Here is a 26,125-nt window from a genome sequence, read left to right as displayed (position 1 = left end):
GTAATGCAACGCGTGGTAATTCTACGCGTAGTAATGCAATGCGTGGTATTCCAACGCGTGGTAATCCAGCGTGAGGATATCCAACGCGTAGTAATCCAGCGCGTGGATATTCAACGCGTAATAGTCCAACGCGTAGTAATGCAACGCGTGGTAATTCTACGCGTAGTAATGCAATGCGTGGTAATCCTACGCGTAATAATCCAACGCGTAGTAATGCAACGCGTGGTAATTCTACGCGTAGTAATGCAATGCGTGGTAATCCTACGCGTAATAATCCAACGCGTAGTAATCCAGCGTGAGGATGTCCAACGCGTAGTAATCCAGCGCGTGGATATTCAACGCGTAATAGTCCAACGCGTAGTAATGCAACGCGTGGTAATTCTACGCGTAGTAATGCAATGCGTGGTATTCCAACGCGTAGTAAACCAGCGTGTAGTAATCCATCGCGTAGTAAACCAGCGCGTAGTAATCCAGCGTATGGATATCCAACGCGTAGTTATCTAGCATGTGGCTATTCAACGCACAGTAATCCAACGCGTAGATATTTCGTTTAAAAAATTAAAATATCCCTCATCTCCCACGCCTTACGATTATTTATAGCAATTAAATTTGTAATATCTCCATTTCCTAGTAACATTAGCCTTAAGCTAATTTCACAACCGTTAAGTAAGATGAAACGACAAATTGTAGGTAAAGAAAGATTTAAATTAGTTTTCGAACTCCTAATACCGCGAGAGTCATAGGTAACTTTATCGAATAATATTCCGCCGGAAGGTCTGGCTTGATTTCTTCGGAGAAAATTAGATTACCAATTTTCTCCTTTTCTCTCTCGTTTTTTTCACTTGTCCCATGTGAAACTTGTTGACAAGTTTTTCCTTGACTGTGTCGCGTAGTATCGATTCTCGATTCGATGCCCACGACTAGACGGAAATCCAATTACGATCATCGATCTGTGAGATCGACATCTGTCAAAAGTGTTCGATGACATTTTTCTTTCTTTCCGAAGCATCTTCTTTAAACGATCGCAGTTTTCTTCGATACAAAGTGCATTTCCGGAGATTCTCTTAAGATGCACAGCGCACGAAGGAAGTTTATAACTTTCACAACAGTAGCTCCCTTTCAGCGAAATGTAACTGCAGACCGGAAATAATAACTTCACTGAATCATGCCACTTTTCTGAAATAAAATGGATCGTGTTCGAACTTTGCCATTTATTTATTCACGAAAGTAAGAATTCGATGAAACTCGGATCGTGACATTTAATGTAACTCTTTATTGCACTTTTAAATTTTTTTTACTTCTTATTTTCTTCAACGATTGTAAAAATGATACTCAATTTTTTTTAACAGTTTCTAAAGAAGCTTTTAAACAGTTTCGAAATGTTACCTATCAATGTACATAAAAGACCTAAATTTTTTCTGACACAAAGAAGAAACGTCTCCTTTGAAATATCGTCGGATAGAATCCAATAAAACATTCCGTCTGAAAGTGGAAACAACAAGCACTTTGAAAGCCTTGTATCTATCAAACCCAAAAAGATTTTATTGTTCGTGAAATATCTACGAGTTCAAGGTTGCACCCTCGTGACACGCTCGCAGAAAGAGCTTTCAAGCTGCAACAAACTGACAACTCGAAAGTTCGCGCAATAAAACAAGTCGACGTGAAGATGTCGGAAAGGATTTTTACGATGCTCTTGTCCGTCCTCTTTATTTTCGGTTAATGCAACTTTGATATCGAGAATTGACTTCTTGTTGCCCACAGATTGCTGGAAGAAAGTGAAGCAAACTTATGATGGAGTTTTATCGTGTCGTGAGAGAAATTATTCTTGTTTCTTGAAATAAAATAAATAAAATCTTTCATACTACCCTCCACCATATAGATAATTACAAGAGCAAATATCGAAACTAGTGTATTATACGTATATTATCGATCCTTAGTCGGGATTGAATTTATGTGGAGATCAAGGGTTGACGAACTAACCACGTTACTCGATAAGAACCCTTAGGGACCACCGATGGATGTTTTAGAGTGCTCAAGTTGGAAAGGGGCACTCGACTACGAGCTTCAATTAAATTAATCAAGACAATATGGTATGGATTACCGAAATCAACCTCAGATACAGTTCATATACAAATGAACTACGCTATGATACCGGGAAATTTTACAAAAGTAAATAAAACTCACAAAAAATATAATAATAACACTACCCAAAAAACTATCGACAAGTTATACAATTGTTAAATGACACCTACCTACAATTTCTAAAAGAACCTATTCGAAACGACGCAAGATCACATTACGATAAGAAATTCCGATTTTCTACAATTGAAATTCTCCACACCGCAAAGATAAGATTAATAACAAGATAATTACAAATACAAAAGTGGAAGTAGTTGGCTGGTCATATTCCCAAACACTCCACCCCGTGTGTACACTAAATGAATGGTTTTTTAAAATGCAAACTGCTCAGCAAAGAACTTTGAAAAGCGTGTGGACGCACGTTACGGTGAAACTAAATAAACTCTCTTAAAATTAACTAAAGCTGTGTACATGCGAGTTTCTTTCGGAAAATGTGAGCCCGTTCCAGGCTGGTGCATTTAATACAGCTTCACCACTGTTACGGAAAAAGTAATTTCACGTACACGGCACATACTCTAACGCGATTAAAACTAACATGCCTACACACAGGACTATGTTTATGTTGCTACGTGTTTGCATTCATCTACGGCATCAATGGGTTAACCGCTGTGGGGCTCGCTAAACACTGCCATTATCCATTTCATTTGTTCAAATAGTGTTGGATACTGCTAGAAACTTTGTTTACTGGGGTATTTTGTAGGGAAGAGAGGAAAGGAAGTTTGGGAAGATTTGGGGATGTGGGTTTTGGGGGTGGAGGGATAAGGAGAGAGAAATTTGGGGGTGTGGAGATTTGGAGGTGTAGGGATTTCGGGGGTGTAGGGATTTCGGGAGTTTGGAATTCGGGGATGTAGGGATTTGGGAAGTTTGATATTTCGGGGGTTGGGAATTTGGGGATGTAGGGATTTGAGGATCTGAGAATTTGGGGATTTAGGAATTGGGTAATGTGGGAATTTGGGGAGTTGAGAATTTGGGGGTGTTGGAATTGGGGGATGTAGGAATTTGGGGGGTGTTGAAATTGGGGGATGTGGGAATTTGGGGGGTGTTGGAATTGGGGGATGTGGGAATTTGGGGAGTTGAGAATTTGGGGGGTGTTGGAATTGGGGGATGTAGGAATTTGGGGAGTTGAGAATTTGGGGGGTGTTGAAATTGGGGGATGTGGGAATTTGGGGGGTGTTGAAATTGGGGGATGTGGGAATTTGGGGGGTGTCGGAATTGGGGGATGTGGGAATTTGGGGAGTTGAGAATTCGGGGGATGTAGGAATTTGGGGATGTAGGAATTTGGGGGTGTTGGAATTGGGGGATGTAGGAATTTGGGGGGTGTTGAAATTGGGGGATGTGGGAATTTGGGGGGTGTTGGAATTGGGTAATGTGGGAATTTGGGGAGTTGAGAATTTGGGGGGTGTTGGAATTGGGGGATGTAGGAATTTGGGGAGTTGAGAATTTGGGGGGTGTTGGAATTGGGGGATGTAGGAATTTGGGGGGTGTTGAAATTGGGGGATGTGGGAATTTGGGGGGTGTCGGAATTGGGGGATGTGGGAATTTGGGGAGTTGAGAATTCGGGGGATGTAGGAATTTGGGGATGTAGGAATTTGGGGGTGTTGGAATTGGGGGATGTAGGAATTTGGGGGGTGTTGAAATTGGGGGATGTGGGAATTTGGGGGGTGTCGGAATTGGGGGATGTGGGAATTTGGGGAGTTGAGAATTCGGGAGGTGTTGGAATTGGAGGATGTAGGAATTTGGGGGGTGTTGGAATTAGGGGATGTAGGAATTTGGGGAGTTGAGAATTTGGGGGGTGTTGGAATTGGAGAATGTAGGAATTTGGGGAGTTGGGAATTTGGGGATCTAGGAATTTGGTAATGTGGGAATTTGAGGAATTGAGAATTTGGGGGGTGTTGGAATTGGGGGATGTAGGAATTTGAAAAGTTGCGAATTTGGGAATCTAAGAATTTGAGAAGTTGGGAATTTGGGGATCTAAGAATTTGAGGACTAAAGATCTACATTTTTTACGAACCTTCATGAATTATTTACTCTCCAAAATTTTCTTAAATCTTTACAAAATGATTGAGCTACACAGCAATTTTATTATAATTCATGGTCCATTTGAAAAACGATTGTTAAATTGTTAAATTTATTTCGATAAATCAATCATACAACTACGTGAAATAAGAAAAAAAGAGGATAAATCCAACTACTTCAACGTCCATGAAAAATTCCATTTCAGAATTAATGTCAGTCCCTGATGTGTCTCATTTGTTAGTATAAACTCTTCCATTTTGCCGAGCAGTTTACCGTATGCAATTTGTACTCGAAGATTGCATCTTCTTCCATAAAATGGTAAATGCAAAATGCACTTTTTATCTCGTTGCACTTTATGAATAGAGTATGCATAGTGCGTTGTTACACCCGTAACGTGGGAATCCGGCAACACGTTGGTGTAACTAGTACTTTTAGTACCGTCAATAACTTATCTATTACTAATCTATAGTATACTTATCTGTTACTATCTCTAACTTTTACCAACAATTTTGATGGTAATGAGAATTCTTACTCGTCTCCAATTTCTTTTTTGTCGACTTCGTTTTAACAGATTGCTGTTGACTGGAACCGAACGAAAGCGAAGCAAGAAAGCGTCGCGTCTGTTAAAATTCCTTCTGTCGAGATTCTCCAACACGGCAGATGAAATATTCAAGGAATGACAACGATCAACGATTACGATGATCGCGTTAAATCGTCTCGAAAATTGGGTCTAAACGACGTTTCTGTTCGCGGCGCTTCTCCGAAACGAGATTGTCGAGCTAATGATCGGGACCGGTACACAGCGCCGAATGAAAATCGGTTTACGAGCTGAAAGATTCACGGTAAACTGTTTCGATATCCCTTTAATCTTCGATCCGCTTTCAGTATCTCGCCTTTTGGTGCCATGAATTTGCATTTAGTTTAGTCGATTTGGGTTTATCATCGAATCTGAATTAATATGTGATGCGTGTTATTTATATTTTGCTTTAGATTCATTTTTGAATTTTGGGAGTTGGGTGGTTGGGGACTTAGGAAGTCGGGGATTTAGGTAGTTTAGGGTTAAGGAAGCGCAAGGTTGAGAATTTGGGGATTTAGGAAGGAGAGGATTTAGGAAGACGGGAATTTAGAAGGTCGGGGATTTAGGTAGTTGAAAATTTAGGAAGTGGAAAGTTGAGAATTTAGGGATTTGGAAATTGGGGATTTAAGAGATCGGGAATTTAGGAAATTGGGGACTTAGGAAGTGGGAAACTTAGGAGGTTGGGGATTTAGGAAGTCGGGGATATAGGGAGTCGGGAATTTAGAAAGTCGGGGATTTAAGTAGTTGAAAATTTAGGAAGTGAGAAGTTGAGAATTTAGGGATTTGGAAATTGGGGATTAAAGAGGTCGGGAATTTAGGAAATTGGGGATTTAGGAAGTGGGAAACTTAGGAGGTTGGGGATTTAGGAAGTCGGGGATATAGGGAGTCGGGAATTTAGGAAGTCGGGGATTTAAGTAGTTGAAAATTTAGGAAGTGAGAAGTTGAAATTTAGGGATTTGGAAATTGGGGATTTAAGAGGTCGGGAATTTAGGAAATTGGGGACTTAGGAAGTGGGAAACTTAGGAGGTTGGGGATTTAGGAAGTCGGGGATTTAGGAAGTAGGAGGTTGAGAATTTGGAGATTTGGAAATTGGGAATTTTGGAGTCGGGGATTTAGGAAATTCGGGTTTTGGGAATTTGAGGAAATATTATAATTCAGAATTTAAATATTCAAGGATTTAGGGATCCATTGATTTAATAATTCAAAAATTTATTCAGGTCGATATTTTGAAACTTCAGAACTTAAAACTTTACTAAAATAAAACTTCAAAATTCCCAAATCTACACAAGCGTGCATTTAATAATGTAACAACTTGAGAATCTAAATATTCAGAAACGTAAATTTTTCAAGAACTAAAAATTACTTGAATTTCTCAAATTTCTAACTAGAAAAAAGTTTAGTAATTCGTTTAAACGAATTAAACTTGAAAATTCTGTCCGAGTCACTCATCGATTTCTCCCTAAATCCCTTAACCCAAACCGCAAGAAAAAGTGAATCTCAAATGAACATTTCACCTTCCCAAAAATAGTAATTGATTTATATCTGCTTTTTTCTCTTCTTTTTTTTACGAATCCCATAAATTCCGAAAGTGTACGTATTCAGTGTCAGTTCGGATGTTTGTATATTGCCCAGTGCACTTTATGCCATCCGCTTTATAGAACCTTGGAGGTGTTTTGCGCTGACGGAGCGGGTAAATATTACCACGTGAGGCCAGTTTCATACATGTGATCGTGTATTTTATCACGAGCCAAGCCACGTTTCCCTTAATTCTCTTGGTGGCCACTCGGCGAAACACACGGTGTTCGCTGACCATAAAGAGAGTACCTTTGCCTGAATAAATCTTCACGGTTATGGTCCACTCAAACTATCTTCAAAATCAATGTTTCACTTTTTACCACTTTCATTTCTTATTGCATTTTTTACTTTTCTTCTTAGTTGCTGCTACTTGCAGAATTTTTGTGGTTTTTTCTTGGGGAGGAAATTTGGAATTTGGGGATTTCGGAATTGGGAAATTTGGGGGTTAGAAATTTGGGGATGTAGAAATTTGGGGAGTTGGGAATTTGGGGGATGATGGAAGTGGGGAGTTAGGAATTTGGGGGATGTAGAAATTTGGGGAGTTGGGAATTTGGGGGATGATGGAAGTGGGGAGTTGGGAATTTGGGGGACGTAGAAATTTGGGGAGTTGGGAATTTGGGGAGTTAGGAATTTAGGGGATGATGGAAGTAGGGAGTTGGGAATTTGGGGGATGTAGAAATTTGGGGAGTTTGGAATTTGGGGAGTTAGGAATTTGGGGGATGAGGGAAGTGGGGAGTTGGGAATTTGGGGGATGTAGAAATTTGGGGAGTTGGGAATTTGGGGGATGATGGAAGTGGGGAGTTGGGAATTTGGGGGACGTAGAAATTTGGGGAGTTTGGAATTTGGGGAGTTAGGAATTTGGGGGATGATGGAAGTAGGGATTTGGGAATTTAGGGGATGTAGAAATTTGAGGAGTTGAGAATTTGGGAGTCTAGGAATTGGGGAATGTGGGAACTTGGAGAGTTGAGAATTTGGGGAGTGTTGGAATTGACGAATGTGGGAATTTGGAGAGTTGAGAATTCGGGGGGTGTTGGAATTGGGGGATGTAGGAATTTGGGAATTTGGGAATCTGAGAATTTGGGGAATTGGGAATTTGGAGATCTAGGAATTGGAGAATGTGAGAATTTGGGGGATGTTGGAATTGGAGGATGTAAAAACTTGACTAGTTGGAACTTTGGGAATCTGAGAATTTGTGGAGTTGGAAATTTTCACTCTCCATACCTATCAGCCCTCCCAAGCATTCCACATTTCCTCAGTACCATACATAACTCTATTATACTCTAGTCTTACCATACATAACGTCCATAACTAAAACCTTCGAAAATTACAAGCCTTCGAAACTTTCATAGAGCCCCACTCAAGAATTAAGATCGTTCCGAATGAAAACGGCAGCAATCTAATAGCTTATCTCCTCCAGAAGATTGTCAATTCTCGTTCATTACCTCGGCTTTTTCATTTCCCAGCCCACCGAATCTATTTCTATTATCGTAATTTTATTTCCGCGTCCCTTTCGCGACGCGTTTTCACCGGGACATTTCCTAATTTTTTCCTTTTCTCGAGCTTCTTCAAGGAATTCTTTCATCTTGTTCTTTTCTCTGGCCACTCTCTGCAGCTGATTAAAATCTCGCCGTTCTTCAGGAGCTCAAAGTACTTCGTGTTATGTATGGAGAAAAAAATGCGAGGTGGAGAAATAAAAGAGGGGCGAAATTTAGTGGGGTTTCGTGTACGATCTCGGTGTGAAGCATTCCGTGAGGAGGAATCGAGAGGGTGCTTCGAACTGCTTTACACGGAACGAGGTAATTCTTCGGGTTGTCTCATTATGTACTGCTGTTACAATGCGAATTTGTGCTGTTCGCTGGGACACAAAGAATTTACATTGTTAAATTTATTTTTATAGACTCGTAGACATCAAGATATATTGTTTTTGTTGATGGGTTACAATTTATGTGTCAAGATTTTTTTCTTCTTTTGCGAATGAATATGTGGATCAAAACAGTTACTTCATTTTTGTTGACAGATAAAATCAATTCAATTTATGTGAACGACATATTATAAACATATACATTATAATCATCAACTTCACTGTCAATTTAATATAGGAATATTTTTAAAAAATTCTTCCATGACGTAACAAAAATTAATATTTACTCGTAGACATCAAGATATATTGTTTTTGTTGATGGGTTACATTTATTCAATTTATGTGTCAAGATCTTTTTCTTCTTTTGCAAATGAATATGTGGATCAAAACAGTTACTTCATTTTTGTTGACAGATAAAATTAATTCAATTTATGTGAACGACATATTATAAACATATACATTATAATCATCAACTTCACTGTCAATTTAATATAGGAATATTTTTAAAAAATTCTTCCATGACGTAACAAAAATTAACAGTACCAATCAAGTATTATATTAGCACTAAACAAATGAAAAATTCTTTATGAACTTCAATTTACAATTAGACCACGTTAATCGTTTGTACATATTTCTGATGAAAATATAAAATGAAATCATTCAACAATTATAAGTGAATAAATAATTGTAAACCAGAAAATAATTATAAAGAACAGTATTAATAATGACTATTATACAAATTATTTTCAATATACAATTAAAAAAAAAATCGAACAAGATCGAAATCAGAGTAACATTGAAAAGGAAACAAAATAATATTAATGTGTCCGAAGCCACACGCAGGCTACAAGTATGACAACGCTTATGATAATGATTAATTATCGCGTAAACAGCCGCACGTTTCGTGCGAAATCGTTCTTCACTCGAGGCGACTAATGTGCGCTTCCTGTATGCGAATAAACGTGTAAACACGATGCAAGGATGCCCCCGCAGTCACGTAATTAAGGTCCGCAGAATAATTATTATCGAACCGAGCCAGTGGTTAGGGCCTCGTTAATTTACCCCGATACCGGAGATAAACCGCGTACGAACACGGTCATTTCCATCGCAGACGTGTGCGGCTAATATTCGTCAAAATAACGCGTTTCCGCTGGCAAATTTAATTAACATGTGTGTATACGATTACGTTTGCATAGGCAGGGGCGAAGCTGATTTCCCTAGGGAGATAAGGAAGAGACCACCCTATCATTTTTAGAAGCTAGATTTACTTTGGATACGTAGAAATATGGTTTGGGAGTTTCAGAATGGAGACGCCTAGGAAATGGAGGAATTGGAGAAGTTTTTGTGCGGGGATTTGAGGATTGAGGAATTGGGAAGCTTCAGAATTATGGAATATGGGGATTTAGGCAGTTAGAGATTTTAGGGATTTGGGGGTTAGGAGATTTAGGGATTTGGAAATTTGGGGATTTGGAGATTTAGGGATTTTGGAGTTTGAAAATTTAGAAATTCATAAATGTAGGAGTTTAGAAATTTGGAGGTTTGATGACGTAGAAATTAGAGGATGGAAGGATTTGAGAATTAGAGAATTTGAAGATTTAGGGATGTTTGTATTCAAAAACTTAAATTATTGATTTGGGAGATTTAACAATTCAAGAATTTGAGAATACTTTGGGAAGTTTAGAGAATTTCCATCTTTACGAATTCCATCTAATAATTAGAATGTATACTTCCTTAAATTAAAAACATTTCCTAAAAGAGAGAGATCAGCAACATCTGTACCGGAAGTTTCATTTAAAATTTAAAAAGCTTCGTCTCGTGCACCTGACGTGATCTCTCGACGTTCGTCTGAACTTGATACATCCCCCTGAATACATACTCATATTCAGCTACGTAACATTAGTACGAAGCAACAAGTAGAATCGCGTGCATGTATGTATAAAAGAAGAGTGTACGCGACACATACGTTTCGAATTCATTTTATTTCGTCGTGGTAGACTTCACGGATCGTTTAAGCATCATAGAGTAAAACATGCTCCTTTGATACGTTAATGGAAACCAGTTTCGTCGTATAATTATGAATTTTACTGATAACGAGCTACGCTACATCATTATCGATATCCTTTAAAGTTACGTACGAAGAATGTGTTTAGTAATATCAGGATTAAGTTTTTATGGATTATGTTATACTTTTATTCTAACGAGCTTTTGATATATTTTGAGGTTACCACGCGTTGGATTATTACGCGTTGGATATCCTCACGCTGGATTACTACGCGTTGGATTACTGCGCGTAGGATTACCGCGCGTTACATTACTACGCGTAGAATTACCACGCGTTGCATTACTACGCGTTGGACTACTACGCGTTGAATATCCACGCGCTGGGTTACTACGCGTTGGATATCCTCGCGCTGGATTACTACGCGTTGGATTACTGCGCGTAGAATTACCACGCGTTGCATTACTACGCGTAGAATTACCACGCGTTGCATTACTACGCGTTGGACTACTACGCGTTGAATATCCACGCGCTGGATTACTACGCGTTGGATTACTGCGCGTAGGATTACCACGCGTTGCATTACTACGCGTAGAATTACCACGCGTTGCATTACTACGCGTTGGACTACTACGCGTTGAATATCCACGCCCTGAATTACTACGCGTTGGATATCCACGCGCTGGATTACTACGCGTTGGATATCCTCACGCTGGATTACTACGCGTTGGAGTACTGCGCGTAGGATTACCACGCGTTGCATTACTACGCGTAGAATTACCACGCGTTGCATTACTACGCGTTGGACTACTACGCGTTGAATATCCACGCGCTGGATTACTACGCGTTGGATATCCACGCGCTGGATTACTACGCGTTGGATTACTGCGCGTAGAATTACCACGCGTTGCATTACTACGCGTAGAATTACCACGCGTTGCATTACTACGCGTTGGACTACTACGCGTTGAATATCCACGCGCTGAATTACTACGCGTTGAATATCCACGCGCTGGATTACTACGCGTTGGATATCCTCACGCTACATTACTACGCGTTGGAGTACTACGCGTTGCATTACTACGCGTAGAATTACCACGCGTTGCATTACTACGCGTTAGACTACCACGCGTTGAATATCCACGCGCTGGATTACTACGCGTTGGATATCCACACGCTGGATTACTGCGCGCTGGATTACCACGCATTGCATTACTACGCGTAGAATTACCACCCGTTGCATTACTACGCGTTGGACTACAACGCGTTGAATATCCACGCGCTGAATTAAAAAGTATTAAAAATATTTTACTGTCATTTTATTATTCAGAATATTTTACCATCTTCATATTATCAAGAATATATTCATCATCATTAACAATTGTAATCACTGCATATTTATGCAAACGATACATTTAGAACTGTATCGTTTACTTGCAAATGAAACCTGGAGTTTCATGAAACGATAACATCCAACGGTTTTCTTAGTTTTCTTAACTGAAATTCTCGTTTTGCAGGCTATAATACTTGCATCGGCGAAACAGAATTTTCGAAATTATCTCGTCGTAATTAGTAACGAACGTTGTTATTATTAGCTGTTCCTTTGTTACCGAATTATACTGTCCTTTGTTCAACTATCCATTGCAAATTTGGTTGATAATTAATTTCTAATTAGGGAGAATTTAGATCAAAGGACGGGTACTATAATTGCATTAAAAAATGAATATAATTTAATTTATAAATTGATCATAATTATTGCTTTGCAATTGTTAAATTTTTATGTTATACAGTTTTAGCGATAACTATTATTGTTATTTCGAAAATAAAAAATTTGTATGAAAACTCTTTAAAAAATTCTTTTCTATTTCAAACAATTATTATGCTACTCATAAACTATATCATTAATTTTGTAATAGTAATTGTTCATAATTGCTGCTGAATCTGTGTCTTCGTATAAACATTACAATTCTAAATGTAACTTTAGCAATCATTTAAAAAATGTCTACAAAAAATTCTTTTCTATTTTTAATAATAATTAGAAGACTTATAGTCATGTTTTGCGCAATTTGCAATTATATTAGTTCACAAATCTCGCTGAAATATTGCTCGCCTTCGTTTTTCACTCTTCAAATAAATAACAAAAGGCTCCTCGACGTCGAAACAAATACCTCCCCATTTCGGTATCTCTGCTTTTGCTTGAACAAGAGCACCCTGATGAAAACACGAGAGCCGGTTGTTTCTCTTCGACATTAATTTCCCAGCGCTGCGTCGAATCTGGATGAAACGCGATGTCATCCCTCGGGTGCAACCGCAAAGCATGTTTCACCATCGAAAAAGAGGATCTGTCCACGAGACGATGGCGTTTCATAAACCGAGCGTGGGTCTTCAACGCGATTTATAACCGCTGCTCAACGCGTTCTCTGCCTTGACGAGAATATTTTTCACGCGAATCCCTACAAGAAAATCTTCGAGGGGGAATCTCGTTTTTGCGATGGAAATCGAGCTTGAAACTAGCCAACTCTGGCACCGGAAGTAATTCTACCTTTCGACGGAATGGGGCTTGGAGAAAAGATGAAGTGCCATCTATATGTAAAACCTGTAAGAGTCTTCAGATTATTTCATAACTGTTGACTTTTTAGTAATTATATCGTTGAAGTATTTCGAAAATACTGTGAGTGAACAGTAGTTAATATACTTTTGCTACATAGCAAATTAGTCTTGTGTTAAGCGCCATTTTGTAGAAGATGGAGGAGCCTCTGTTGAGATGTAGACATAACCGCCATTTTGTTTTCTTTATCTTCGTGAGAGACACATCACTGAACTCCTAGAAAACATATTTTTCTTGTTTATTTAAGAAAAATTATGCATTGCACACTGACTATATTATATAAATATAAATTATAATTATAGTTACAAAATTTTCGTTAAGAATATCAAGCTTTTGTAATATAAAATCACTTGTAATTGCTTTGAATGCTTAGTCAAATTTCGAGAGAAATATTAAAATATTAAATTTGAAATGAAGTAAATTTTAAGTATAATTTAATTGTCCCTAAAATTGATGCGTATATACTACCCTTATAAATATTTTAGAAATTTCAGAGATTTAAAAAATACCAGAAATATTTTAGAAGTATTTTAGAAGGTCCAAATATACAAGTACCAAAAGATACAAATATTTAACAATAAAAACAAAGAGTAAATAAAAATCTAAAGTGAATATAAATGTAAATTACCTAAGTGTAAGTAAGTATAAGTTAATTATCTAAGTGAACCAATTCAAGAAAGTTAATAATCGTGGAAAATGCTACTTATCCCCGTTAAGAGAACCATTTCATCAAACATTCTAAACTCGTACGATTTTTTGTAAGTACCTCGATGGAACCACGAGCACGAGTCTAAGAACAGAACGATGCCTTCGGGAATTCGTTTCCTGTTAGATCCTGGAAGTTCCTTTGAAATCGGGGACACCGAATAAATCATCGGCTTCCCTGTGCGAAGAATAACTGGAACATGCAGCGGAACTAGCTCGACTCTAAAGCACTCGTGGAACGTTTTCTTCTCACGATCGTTTAAAGTTGATCGAAAGTAAAAAAGAATGTACGATAATCCTTGAGGTAGAAGCATTTTTATATCGCCAATTTTATATTTGAACGGTTTTCTTCGATAAATGATAGATGCTGTTAGTTACTCGCGGTTTTCTGGAAAATTGAAAATGAAGCTTGAAAACCATTTATATAAATCAACCATATAAATCATTTATTATAAATCATTTACTATAAAGCATCCATATGAATCAACCAAATAAATCATCCATATAAATCATACATTTAAATCATTTATATAAATCAACCATATAAATCATCCATTTAAATCATTTATACAAATCATCTATATGAATCATTTATATAAGTCATCCATATATATGTGTAACATATGATCATGCATATGATGGACATTACATACAAACAATTTTTCTAAATGATTATAAAAATGATAATTGAAACTCCAATAATTTTAATGATACTACTTTCTCATTATTCTTACTTCAATTTGCCAATCTGATATTATTTTTCAGATATACTTTTGTGACAGAAAATTGTTACAAAATAGCACTTGTAGAGTATCAGATATTATATGTGTTGTAATTGATCATTATTTGATATGAGTGATAGTCAGCCATTTTGTATTAAGAACATCAACAAAATCTTTATGTAGTTATTTTTAATAAAGCTTCAGCTTAAAATTGATGTACTATGAGCATCATGTGAGTAGCATGACATATGTGAGACTTCATATGTGTTGATATTGATCATTATTTGATATGAGTGATAGTCAGCCATTTTGCATTAAGAACATCAACGAAATCTTTATGTAGTTATTTTTAATAAAGCTTCAGCTTAAAATTGATGTAACATGAGTATCGTATGAGTAGCATGACATATGTGAGACTTCATATGTGTTGATATTGATCATTATTTGATATGAGTGATAGTCAGCCATTTTGTATTAAGAACATCAACAAAATCTTTATGTAGTTATTTTTAATAAAGCTTCAGCTTAAAATTGATGTAGCATGAGGACCATATGAGTAATATGACATATGTGAGACTTCATATGTGTTGTTATCGATCATGATTCGCTATAAGCGGTAGTCAGCTATATTTTATTAAAATGACCTTAATACGAAGGTCTTAATACGAAGGAATAGTATAATACGAAAATGATCTTTATTATATTAAAAAAAAAGTATTTGAATAGTTTCACAGAAGTATAATAAATGAATATAGCTCGGAAAAAATAAATGAATGAATCGCGTAGTTTTGGCAATAAAGTTTCGTTCCCTGCGCGGAATATCAACATTGCGCTATCTGATTGCACGATATTAACGACGATCGTAAATTTCCTCGGATCACGTGCATCCGGTAATTATCTCGTTCTACGCAGCGGTCGTGCATCGTCATCATCGCCGAAAATATACAAATACAAGCTCTTGTATCTTGCCGCAATTTCTCTTTTCGCGGGGACGGCCGTAATTTTGTTTATGGCATTCGCGGTCGGGTGATAATGAACGGTAAATACGGACGACAATGAACTGATAGGAAACAATGTCTTGCCCTTGTTTTCTCTTGTGTTCTTCTCTCCGAACATATTTTCACCGAATAATGATCAACTTGTTACGTATATTAATTATCGGGCTTGCCATATTTCTTTCGCGAGGAGAAAATGGGTTTTACAGAAACAGAGTGTTGTAATTTAGTTAAAATATTAAAGTGATAGATTAATTTTTATAGTAATCTGCATTGAAAAATTCTTTATAGAAAAATAAAATTGATAAGTGAACAAAGAATAATATCACAGAAAATTGCAATAAAAATTAGTAAAAAAACATTTGACGAGTAAATGTGATTTCAGAAGTGTAACTTTAGTAAGTTTTTGATGTAGGTGAATTTTTCCGCTGAAAGATATTGTTTGACCGTTTCAAAGACTAGAATGGAGTGAAGCGAGAACCCCAATATGACCCGTTAATTACTATCCTTCACACTAACGTGGTACAGGACAATACGGCTCCTAACTCGGTCTATTAGGACGCTGAGCTCCGAAGTTGCCTTTGCTACGAAATTAGCGACAGTTCGGTTAGACAAACTCAAATATCGGTCGGCAAGATATCGGGTTGCAAGAGGCGCGATAATTAACGCGACCCGTTCCATCAGAAAATTTATTATCCTCAAAGGCATATATTGGGTTTGGGAAATTCATGATATTTGCAATAATTGCCTAGTATTAACCTTCTCTATGCGTTACATTGCCACGTACCGTAATTTGTCATGTGCCTTATCTCCACACGTTAGACCGTCACGCGTTATATTGCCACACTTTGTATTGCCAAGCGTTAAATCGTCACGTATCGTAATTCGTCGCGTACCGTATTACCATGCATTATATCGCCACGCATTGGAATGCTACGCGTTATATCGCCACGCACCGTAATTTGTCACGTGCCGTATCACCATGCATTGTATTGCCACGCGTTATATCGCCACGCATAATATTGCCACGCGTTACTATCACCACGCATTATATCGCTACGCGTAGTATTGCCACGCGTTATATCGCCACGCGTAGTATTGCCACGGATTACTATCTCCATGCGTTATATCGCCACGCGTTACTATCACCACGCGTTATATCGCCACGCGTAGTATTGCCACGCGTTATATCGCCATACATTACTATCACCACGCGTTATATCGCCACGCGTTACTATCACCACGCGTTATATCGCCACGCGTAGTATTGCCACGCGTAGTATTGCCACGGGTTACTATCTCCATGCGTTATATCGCCACGCGTAGTATTGCCACGCGTTACTATCACCACGCGTTATATCGCCACGCGTAGTATTGCCACGCGTTATATTGCCATACATTACTATCACCACGCGTTATATCGCCACGCGTTACTATCACCACGCGTTATATCGCCACGCGTAGTATTGCCACGCGTAGTATTGCCACGGGTTACTATCTCCATGCGTTATATCGCCACGCGTAGTATTGCCACGCGTTACTATCACCACGCGTTATATCGCCACGCGTAGTATTGTCACGCATTATATTGCCACGCGTTGTATCGCCACGCGTTATATCGCCACGCGTTATATCGCCACGCACCGTAATTTGTCACGTGCCGTATCTCCACACATTACATCGCTGCGCATTGTATTACCACGCGTTATATCGCCACGGAACATATCACCACACATTATATTGCCGCGCGTTATTTTGCCATAATTGTCCAATATTAACTATATTTAATTATTATTTCTATACACTTGGAACATCGATTTGGTTGTTACGTGCATTTTTCTTTCCCTTTTATCAAGGCTTGTTAGAACGCATTTTTATTTGCCTCGGTTATAAATTCGCGTAATTAGAAGCTTGAGAAACTATTTTGTTTATGTAACGGGAGTTGTTTTCAGGGTGATGAAAAGTGAAAACTAATTGGACAAGTTAATTAGCTTAGTAAAGGGAAAATTAATTAGTCGGAAATGGGTGTAAATTTTAAAAGAAAGAAAATTATTTTTGCAAGCTAATAACAAACGACATATAATAAAAAAATAAAATCTTATCTACGGAGAACGATTGTGCGAAATCAGTTAACAAAAACTGATTTTGTGAAAGCGGAATTTATCAAAATCGAGTGAAAATAATTCTACCTCAAAACCTCTCGTATCATATCCGTTACATAGATTTCCATAAATGAGCTTTTCATCCTTCATCCCTATACGCGATACCTACATCCGTTTTGAACGAATATTTCAATGACATTCAATCACCGAAGCACTCTTTGTATTTCTCGTGCAACTCCATCGATAAAAGTATTGTTCAAAGCACTCTGTTAAACTGAAATACTATCCTGTAAAATGAAACGCACTCGTATTTTACTTTTACGGCTTTTTTCCGCGTTGCAATCGATGCATGTAAACCAAAAATTGAATATAACTAACGAGAGAAAAAAACAAAGGAAGGACATTTTATTCGTGGGTTGACGGATAACGATCAAAATTAAGCATTGTATATTGCCATGTATATTGCCACGCGTTATATCGCCATTTATTGTATTGCTACGCGTTGTGTTACCACGCGTTATATTACCACGCGTTATATTGCCACATGTTATATCGCCACGCATTGTATTGCCACGCGTTGTGTTACCACTCGTTATATCGCCACGCATTGTATTACCATGCATTATATTACCACGCGTTATATTACCACGCGTTATATTGCCATGCGTTATATTACCACGCGTTATATTGCCACGCGTTGTGTTACCACTCGTTATATCGCCACGCATTGTATTACCATGCATTATATTACCACGCGTTATATTACCACGCGTTATATTGCCATGCGTTATATTACCACGCGTTATATTGCCACGCAGTGTATTGCCACGCGTTGTGTTACCACTCGTTATATCGCCACGCATTGTATTACCATGCATTATATTACCACGCGTTATATTACCACGCGTTATATTGCCATGCGTTATATTACCACGCGTTATATTGCCACGCAGTGTATTGCCACGGTTTATGTTACCACTCATTACATCGCCACGCATTGTATTACCACGCGTTATATCACCATGCACTGTAATTCGTCACGTGCTGTATCACCACATATTACATCGCCACGCATTATATTGCCACGCATTATATTGCCACGCGTTATAATTGCCACGCATTATACTGCCACGCGTTATATTGCCATGCATCGTATTCATCACGTACCGTATCGTCATACATTACATCGCCTCGCGTTGTATTGGCGCGCATTATATTGCCACGCGTTATATCACCACGCACTGCACTTCAAGTGCATTTCACTGCAATATAAGCAGAGTTTGTTGCACAAATTTCCCCAATTAATAATTTCAAAACTGTAATTTCACAAATAAAAGTATCAGAATGCAAATTAAACTTAACATAAAACTTTGAAGCTTAACCTAACTTCCATAACTTTAAGTAAATGTTAAATTGATCCAACATTGTTGAAAGAATTTTGCATATTTGGAACAACAATTTTTCTTTCGCGTTTGTGCAACGCAATAATTGCTAACTGTTATCGTAAAGCGGTGCATTTTTCTCTTCTTGCAGATTCTAGTTCGCGGAAAGTTAGATTGTCTTATTCTTCTGAACGCGACCTAACAACGTTATGAATATCAGGAGCTTGCAAATGCATTTGATAATAAACACGAGTGTCCTTTATTAGAACAATTCTTTCACGACTTGTCGCGGATATAATACTAAAGTTTGCGCTTTCGCGGACAGAATGTTGTTGCTGGATAACGAAACCCGTCATAAAAATCGCTGCAGTTGTAAAAGTGCTCGTTAACTGTGCTCCAATCGTAACATGCAGGATTGATCATCCAATAAATCCCTTGATTAATTAGTAACCGTATTTTATGTCTTTTCATACTCCAGGAAGTTTGTTCGAACATTATTTTTAATAATAAAGCGCCAATTTTCCTACGAACGTACGATAGTGATGACTAATAACATAATTGTATAGTCTACTCCAAAATTAAAAGAGGAAATTAATGAATTTTTTAGATGTACATTCTCTTAACTGTATGCTAATTTATTTAGTTATAAAAACGACAAATTTAGTGGCCGTAAATTATTTTAATTTTCCAGGGAAATTACAAGTATTTTCAGAAACCTTGAATATTAAATGCGAGTTCATATCTTTCATCATGAATTGTAGATGCACGTATAATTTTCTCTCACAAACGGTAAAATAATTGCTGCTAGTTTCAAAGGATCATATCTCCTTTGTAAAAAATATTCGAACACCTCACCTAGGTTATACCTCATTAAAGCAAAGTTTTCCCTTTGTATCGGTTTGTTTACGTTGCTGCAAGAAAATACACAGCTCCAAAGAAAACAAAAGTCTGCTATATATAGCGTCCGAGCTAAGTAAGCTGCGCGTTTATATTTACACCATAGGGAGCAAACAACGGGAATCCTTTAACAATTAGGTCACCGAATCACTAAAATGGAACCATTTCTTTTCAATTCCGTATATTAATTCCGTCAGCTAAATTAATTTTTTGTCACGTTGGATATCCATCCGCTGGATTAATACGCGTTGGATATCCACGCGCTGTATTACTATGCGTTGGATTACTACGCGAAGGATTACCACGCGTTGCATTACTATGCGTAGAATTACCAGGCGTTGCATTGCTACGCGTAGAATTATTATGCGTTGGACTACTATGCGTTGGATATCCACGCGCTGGATTACTACGCGTTGGATTACTACGCGTAGAATTACCATGCGTTGCATTACTACGCGCTGGATTACTACGCGTTGGATATCCACGCTCTGGATTACTACGCGTTGGATATCCACGCGCTGGATTACCACGCGTTGGATATCCACGCGCTGGATTACCACGCGTTAGATTCCTACGCGTAGAATTACCATGCGTTGCATTACTACGCGTTGGATGTCCACGCGCTGGATTACTACGCGTTAGATTCCTACGCATAGAATTACCATGCGTTGCATTACTACGCGTTGGATATCCACGCGCTGGATTACTACGCGTTGGATTACTACGCGTAGAATTACCATGCGTTGCATTACTACGCGTTGGAGTACTACGCGTTGAATATCCTCGCGCTGGATTACTACGCGTTGGATATCCACGCGCTGGATTACCACGCGTTAGATTCCTACGCGTAGAATTACCATGCGTTGCATTACTACGCGTAGAATTACCATGCGTTGCATTACTACACGTTGGACTACTACGCATTGGATATCCACACGCTGGATTACTACGTGTAATCCGAAGCTGCCGTTCTCGCGTCTGCGCACACGTAATCCTCTGATTGGTCCGTGTTTTTTCTTAATAATTCAAAAACGAAGCTTCACACTCCATTTTTGCAAAGGGAAATCTTATTCAGAATCACGTCATCTACCCCTCATTTCAAGCTACACTAGTTGTGAGACTCCCTATACAATTAGCGCGTACACTTTGAATCTCTTTTTTCATAATTTTAGTGTCGTTATATTACTGTTATTGAGTACTGTTATTTAGTACTGTTATTGAGGACATTTGAATGTTGTTATTGTATTAAAAATATTTTAGTGGCATTTTATTATTCAGAATATTTTTGTAAATACCATGTTTATAGATGCGTATTTACAATGGATACTGTAGATTTACAGTAGATATTTACCATCTCTGTAGGCTGTGACGCCGCCATTTTACCTGTTGTTTATATGATTCATGAATTTCATTATCCTACTGGAATTTATTACATAATTTACACGTGATTAAAGCAGCATTCTTGATCTCTCATTAAAATTCCATGATTCTACAAGCTTTCATACGGAAAATTCTATTTTCCTACAGGATATGCAATATTTAAGTCACAGACCTAACCTCGAAGTTGTTTTTGCATTGATTTTAATATTCAATGCAGACGCGAGCTCGAGTTAATATTAATTCCGGTCACGAAATAGACGCGAAAAGGTAGAAATTTAATTTCACGAGCATCGAACAACGGTTTTGTCTCTCGAACTTGCGCAATTTCGTTGGTGGGAAAAAATTTCGCCGGGAAATATGATCGAATGTTGTCAAACCCAGTGCTGCGAAATAAATGTGATCGAGTCGGCGCTACGGTGTTAATTAAACTGGTGAATATTTAAATTGACGTACCGACATTATCGCGATTAAAGTATTAACGGTGAATCGTACATCGCCATTTTTCGACAGCTACGGACGTCATATTAATTTCGACAATTTGCAACGTCAAGAATAATTTGCTACTCGATATTAAATGTTTGTTATGCGTTAATTGGAGCTGCTGATTGGCAACAATTTTATGTATGGTAATAGGAGCTTTTTACGAGAATTGTTTTGGCGGGAAATTTGAAAGAAGAATTAAGGCACTTTGCAGATATAATTTTAGCAATGTAATTATTATATTATTGCTGTTATGTATTAGGATAATTACATACTGCTATTATGTTACTTATATTATTTTATTATTATTACTATCAGTATAATAATTATATTAGCAATATAATTTTGCTAATAATAAATTTGATTAAAAGTCTTGATATTAAATTATATTAACTATGGAGTCGTAATGAAACTATAGTGATCAGATATAGCGTGTTTCGTGTCCTTTTTCTTTGACAGAAATGAAATTCATTACCCGATTCGTGCGACGCCATCGCACAGGAAACATGCGATCGATCGCAACTTCCGGGAATAATCCTTGACGGAAGATGTCGACATTTAACGCTACTCAAACACTAAACATAATCTAAGTTAAACAAGTTCGCATTCAAGGATACGAAACCTGCAAACAGCGTTGTGTATTTTAGAACTTAACATTCAGGTTCTTACGTGCTGTCATGGTAATTATGTTATTTACTGGAACTGAGAGAACTAAATTTCTTGTTTTGCTTTTGGGAGAAAGATGTCACTGTTGGATATAAAAATATCACTGTTTGAAATAAAAATGTCACTGTTCTTAAATAAAAATTGTAGTTTCCTTTTCATGTTTGTGTCAAAAGAAGTATATTAACATTTTAATATTTTGAAAGCTATATTGTCAATTTTAGTGTTGGTAGTTTGTAGAGAAGAAATTAAAAATGAAAGACGAAGAATAAATTTTTAATTTTGTTTTTAAGAAAAAATTTCATAATAAAATTTCTTCTAAAATTATTTAAAAAAAAAGAAAGTTAGGAATTTATTTCTATGCTTTCATTTTTATTATGATAATTACAAAAGTGCCTTGTACTCAATATTTTGTAAATGAAAATGTTCTTAGTTTTTTTTATTGTATTTTTGTATCCAAATAAACATGTCGTTAATTGAATATTTTAAAAATAAAAGCATATTTAAAAATAAAAGAATTATTTATACTTTTATTTTTGAATATTTTAAAAATAAAAGCATAAAATAAAAGTCAATATTTTAAAAAAACACCATCAGTTCAATATTTAAAGAAAAAACATCAGTTCAATATTTAAAAAAAAAACATCAGTTCAATATTTTGAAAAATCGTCAGTTCCAATATTAGCAATTCATATAATAACAATGAAAGAAATAGTACATTTTTGTTTTGTTGTATTAAAAAGAACAAACTGTCAAAATTTTGCAAATAGAAATACCAATTTCCTGTACATTTCTCGACCGAACGAAACGTAATCATTTCGACTGTCAATTTCAACGAATCTCAATTTGCAAAATGAAAAAAGGGGAAAGGTAGACAGTAATTCCTTACGCCCTCTTTTATTTCTGCTTAAAAAAACGCGTTAACGAGATCCATTTTCAGTATTTAATGAATGGGAACGTTATCGATTTCAATGGATGGCTAAGCAGGGAGATCCATAATGAAGCGTTAAATGGGAATTTAATACAACTATTGAATTTCTGGGAGATTGGCGTTTACGGGAACTAAACAGTAATCGCGTCTTTCTGTTTAGATGCGTATCGAATTGTATTAACAAGCAATGCATATTCTCATCTTGCATTTACAGTGGAGCTTTATATTTCGTATTGGTGCATTTCGTGTTCTTTTTAAGAGGTTACTCTTATTATATAAGCACGTTTGACACATGACTCGCTCTGCAGATCGAATATACACCACCGTCCATAAGTATCCGGACACTTGGTTTCGTTACATAAAACATAGTTGAACTTTGTACGAAAGGTATTTAGGATTATCATATCGTTTGTAATAATTATTATTATCTTTTTCGAGGTGTCATAACGTAATAGAATTAATTTTTAAGTACAAATTATACAATGAAAGTGTGAAAGTAAAATTCATGTCCAGAAGTACAAAGTCCAAATTTGTGAATCTAATGAAACGCTTTCGATTCTAAAAAAAATTTTAATTTCTACTGTGTTTCATTTCTATGGTGCAGAACGTATTCAGAGGGTTCTTCGATATGTTTCAAGCGTTTGTAAACTGTTGGTAGATGTTTAGGTTCCCTCAATGGAGATAAGAATGGAGGTAACGCTACGCACTCGACAGTTTCGGTTTAGTTCGTCTGTAGCTTCTTTTCCATCGAGATATGAGTTCCAAACGAGAATTATCAATCGAGAAACGTTCCAGTATTCTGACCTTCGCAGAAAAAAAATCGATTTTAGTTACTGTTGCAGATACTTGAATAACTTTCATGCAACGCGAATGCATATTTCGCTTGTGTCCGGATACTTATGGACGGTAGTGTATGGTATTTTCACTGCAATTGAATTTTGGGTTAAATTTCAATTAAAATTAGTATCATCAAGGATTGCTGAAGGTAAAATGTGCTTAACATTCTAACATTCTTTAGTTGTAACTCTTTAGTTTTAACGTTGTAGCAATAATTAGATAGCTATACGTGATGCAACTGTCTAGAAAATTATAGGTTATGTACTTAACCTTTGCATTCCAAAAACGACTCACATTCACGAATCAATTCGATACAATTTAAAACAAACATTCTTCAACTAAAGTATACTTCAAAAACTTTATATTACAAAAAAACTGTATATTATAGTATTTACAAACCATGTATAAACATAGTAAAACAATAGCAACAGTTAATAACAAAAAAAGAATAAAAAACCTCATCAAACTTTCCAATTAAAAAATCCTAAAATTCAACATCTCACAACAGCAAAAGTAGAAGAAAAAGAGGATAAAAAGTATATATAAAAAAGTATATTAAAACGAAGGTAAAGCGAAAAGCATGGATTTAAATCTGATTAAACAGTTACTGAACTAAAAAGCTGAGGATGATTCTGGATAGCGTAAGGTTTATTTCGCGAGTAATTTTCCCTCCATTAAAATAACTGGGACACTCAGTTACGTCTCGTTGGATCATTTTCATTTTAACAACAATTTTATCTTTATGAGGGTATAGGGTATTACAGTAGCTACAGAGAAAAAAGCATTTTTATTTTTATGACTAAGTTAAATTCTGCTTTTTATGCTGTTTTCTGTAACAAACTTTTTTCTACTAAATATATGATTTTTTCTTTTGGATTTTATTTTAGAGATCCCACAACCCCAAAAGCTCACTCCCTAAAATTCCCCACTGTAAAACTCCCTAAACCCCAAAATTCCAGCACCGCACATTAACCTCACTCCGCGAATCTTCCTCAAAGCCCCGTAACACAAAATTGCAAACGAATTCCACAAAATCCCCGCGAAAGTTAGGAGGTTAACTTTCATGGGCGCAGTAGATTAGTACAAGGAATGTAATTATGCTCGCGAACAATCCGCAACAATGCCGTTCGGACATTGCGATGCAAATCTCGTTTAGAGGTCATTGTTCGACCACAAAGTGGAAGAGGCATGCTGTGAATAACTTGCTTAAGCATCCTGTTTCGTAAGCTGGATTATCTGCATTACTCGGTAGAACGTATAAATATTTGCGTCGTCCACAGTTTTATCCAACATATTCACCTGAAAATTACGCCTTTTATCGTTGTACGACAATTATGGAACTTCCACGAATAAGCTGTCGATTCATGGGAAACTGCAGGTGGTTCCATGAATTTGATATCGATTAATTAGCGCCAATTACCGGCACAAATATCGCGTATCGTCATTAGCTTCGAGTATTGCGATTACTTGTAATTTATTAATCGGTAATTCTCAAGAATTCATTTTGAAATTCTCTGTGATACTTCAGCAATTTTTAGAAAAATTGCAGAATTTCGAAGCTTTAAATCCTTAAAATTCCACACTCTCGAAATCCCTAAATCCCAAAATTCCAAAATTGCAAATTTCCAAAATTGCAAATTTCAAAAACTTCCAAAATTCCAAATTTCCAAATTTCCAAACTTCTAAATTTCCAAACTTCCAAATTTCCAAAATTGCAAATTTCCAAACTTCCAAATTTCCAAACTTCCAAATTTCCAAACTTCCAAATTTCCAAGCTTCCAAATTTCCAAAATTGCAAATTTCCAAGCTTCCAAATTTCCAAACTTCCAAATTTCCAAGCTTCCAAATTTCCAAAATTGCAAATTTCCAAGCTTCCAAATTTCCAAGCTTCCAAATTTCCAAAATTGCAAATTACCAAACTTCCAAATTTCCAAATTTCCAAACTTCCAAATTTCCAAGCTTCCAAATTTCCAAAATTGCAAATTTCCAAGCTTCCAAATTTCCAAACTTCCAAATTTCCAAGCTTCCAAATTTCCAAAATTGCAAATTTCCAAGCTTCCAAATTTCCAAGCTTCCAAATTTCCAAAATTGCAAATTACCAAACTTCCAAATTTCCAAATTTCCAAACTTCCAAATTTCCAAGCTTTCAAATTTCCAAAATTGCAAATTTCCAAGCTTCCAAATTTCCAAACTTCCAAACTTCCAAAATTCCAAAATTCCAAAATTTCAAAATTCCAAAATTCCAAAATCCCAAAA

General features: G+C 36.8%; 1 protein-coding gene across 5 annotated transcripts in view; it reads left to right on the top strand.

Annotated features, from left to right (window-relative positions):
• Dh44-R1 (Diuretic hormone 44 receptor 1) overlaps positions 1–26,125 on the top strand; it is a 74,147-nt gene that overhangs the window by 14,441 nt on the left and 33,581 nt on the right. The window contains exon 1 of one of the 5 annotated variants that reach the window (XM_076530490.1): positions 23,165–24,017. The exons of 1 other annotated variant lie outside the window; for it this stretch is intronic. In XM_076530490.1, the coding sequence (XP_076386605.1) occupies positions 23,708–24,017 (310 nt within the window). In that variant the 5' untranslated portion in view covers positions 23,165–23,707. Of the gene's footprint in view, positions 1–23,164; positions 24,018–26,125 lie in introns of those variants that run through there. 3 more of the 5 variants (XM_076530489.1, XM_076530488.1, XM_076530487.1) reach the window with 3 other exon arrangements.

This window comes from Megachile rotundata, chromosome 4, assembly GCF_050947335.1.
Source record: "Megachile rotundata isolate GNS110a chromosome 4, iyMegRotu1, whole genome shotgun sequence".
Lineage (NCBI taxonomy): Eukaryota > Metazoa > Arthropoda > Insecta > Hymenoptera > Megachilidae > Megachile > Megachile rotundata.
This window is presented reverse-complemented; position numbering and strand designations above follow the sequence as displayed.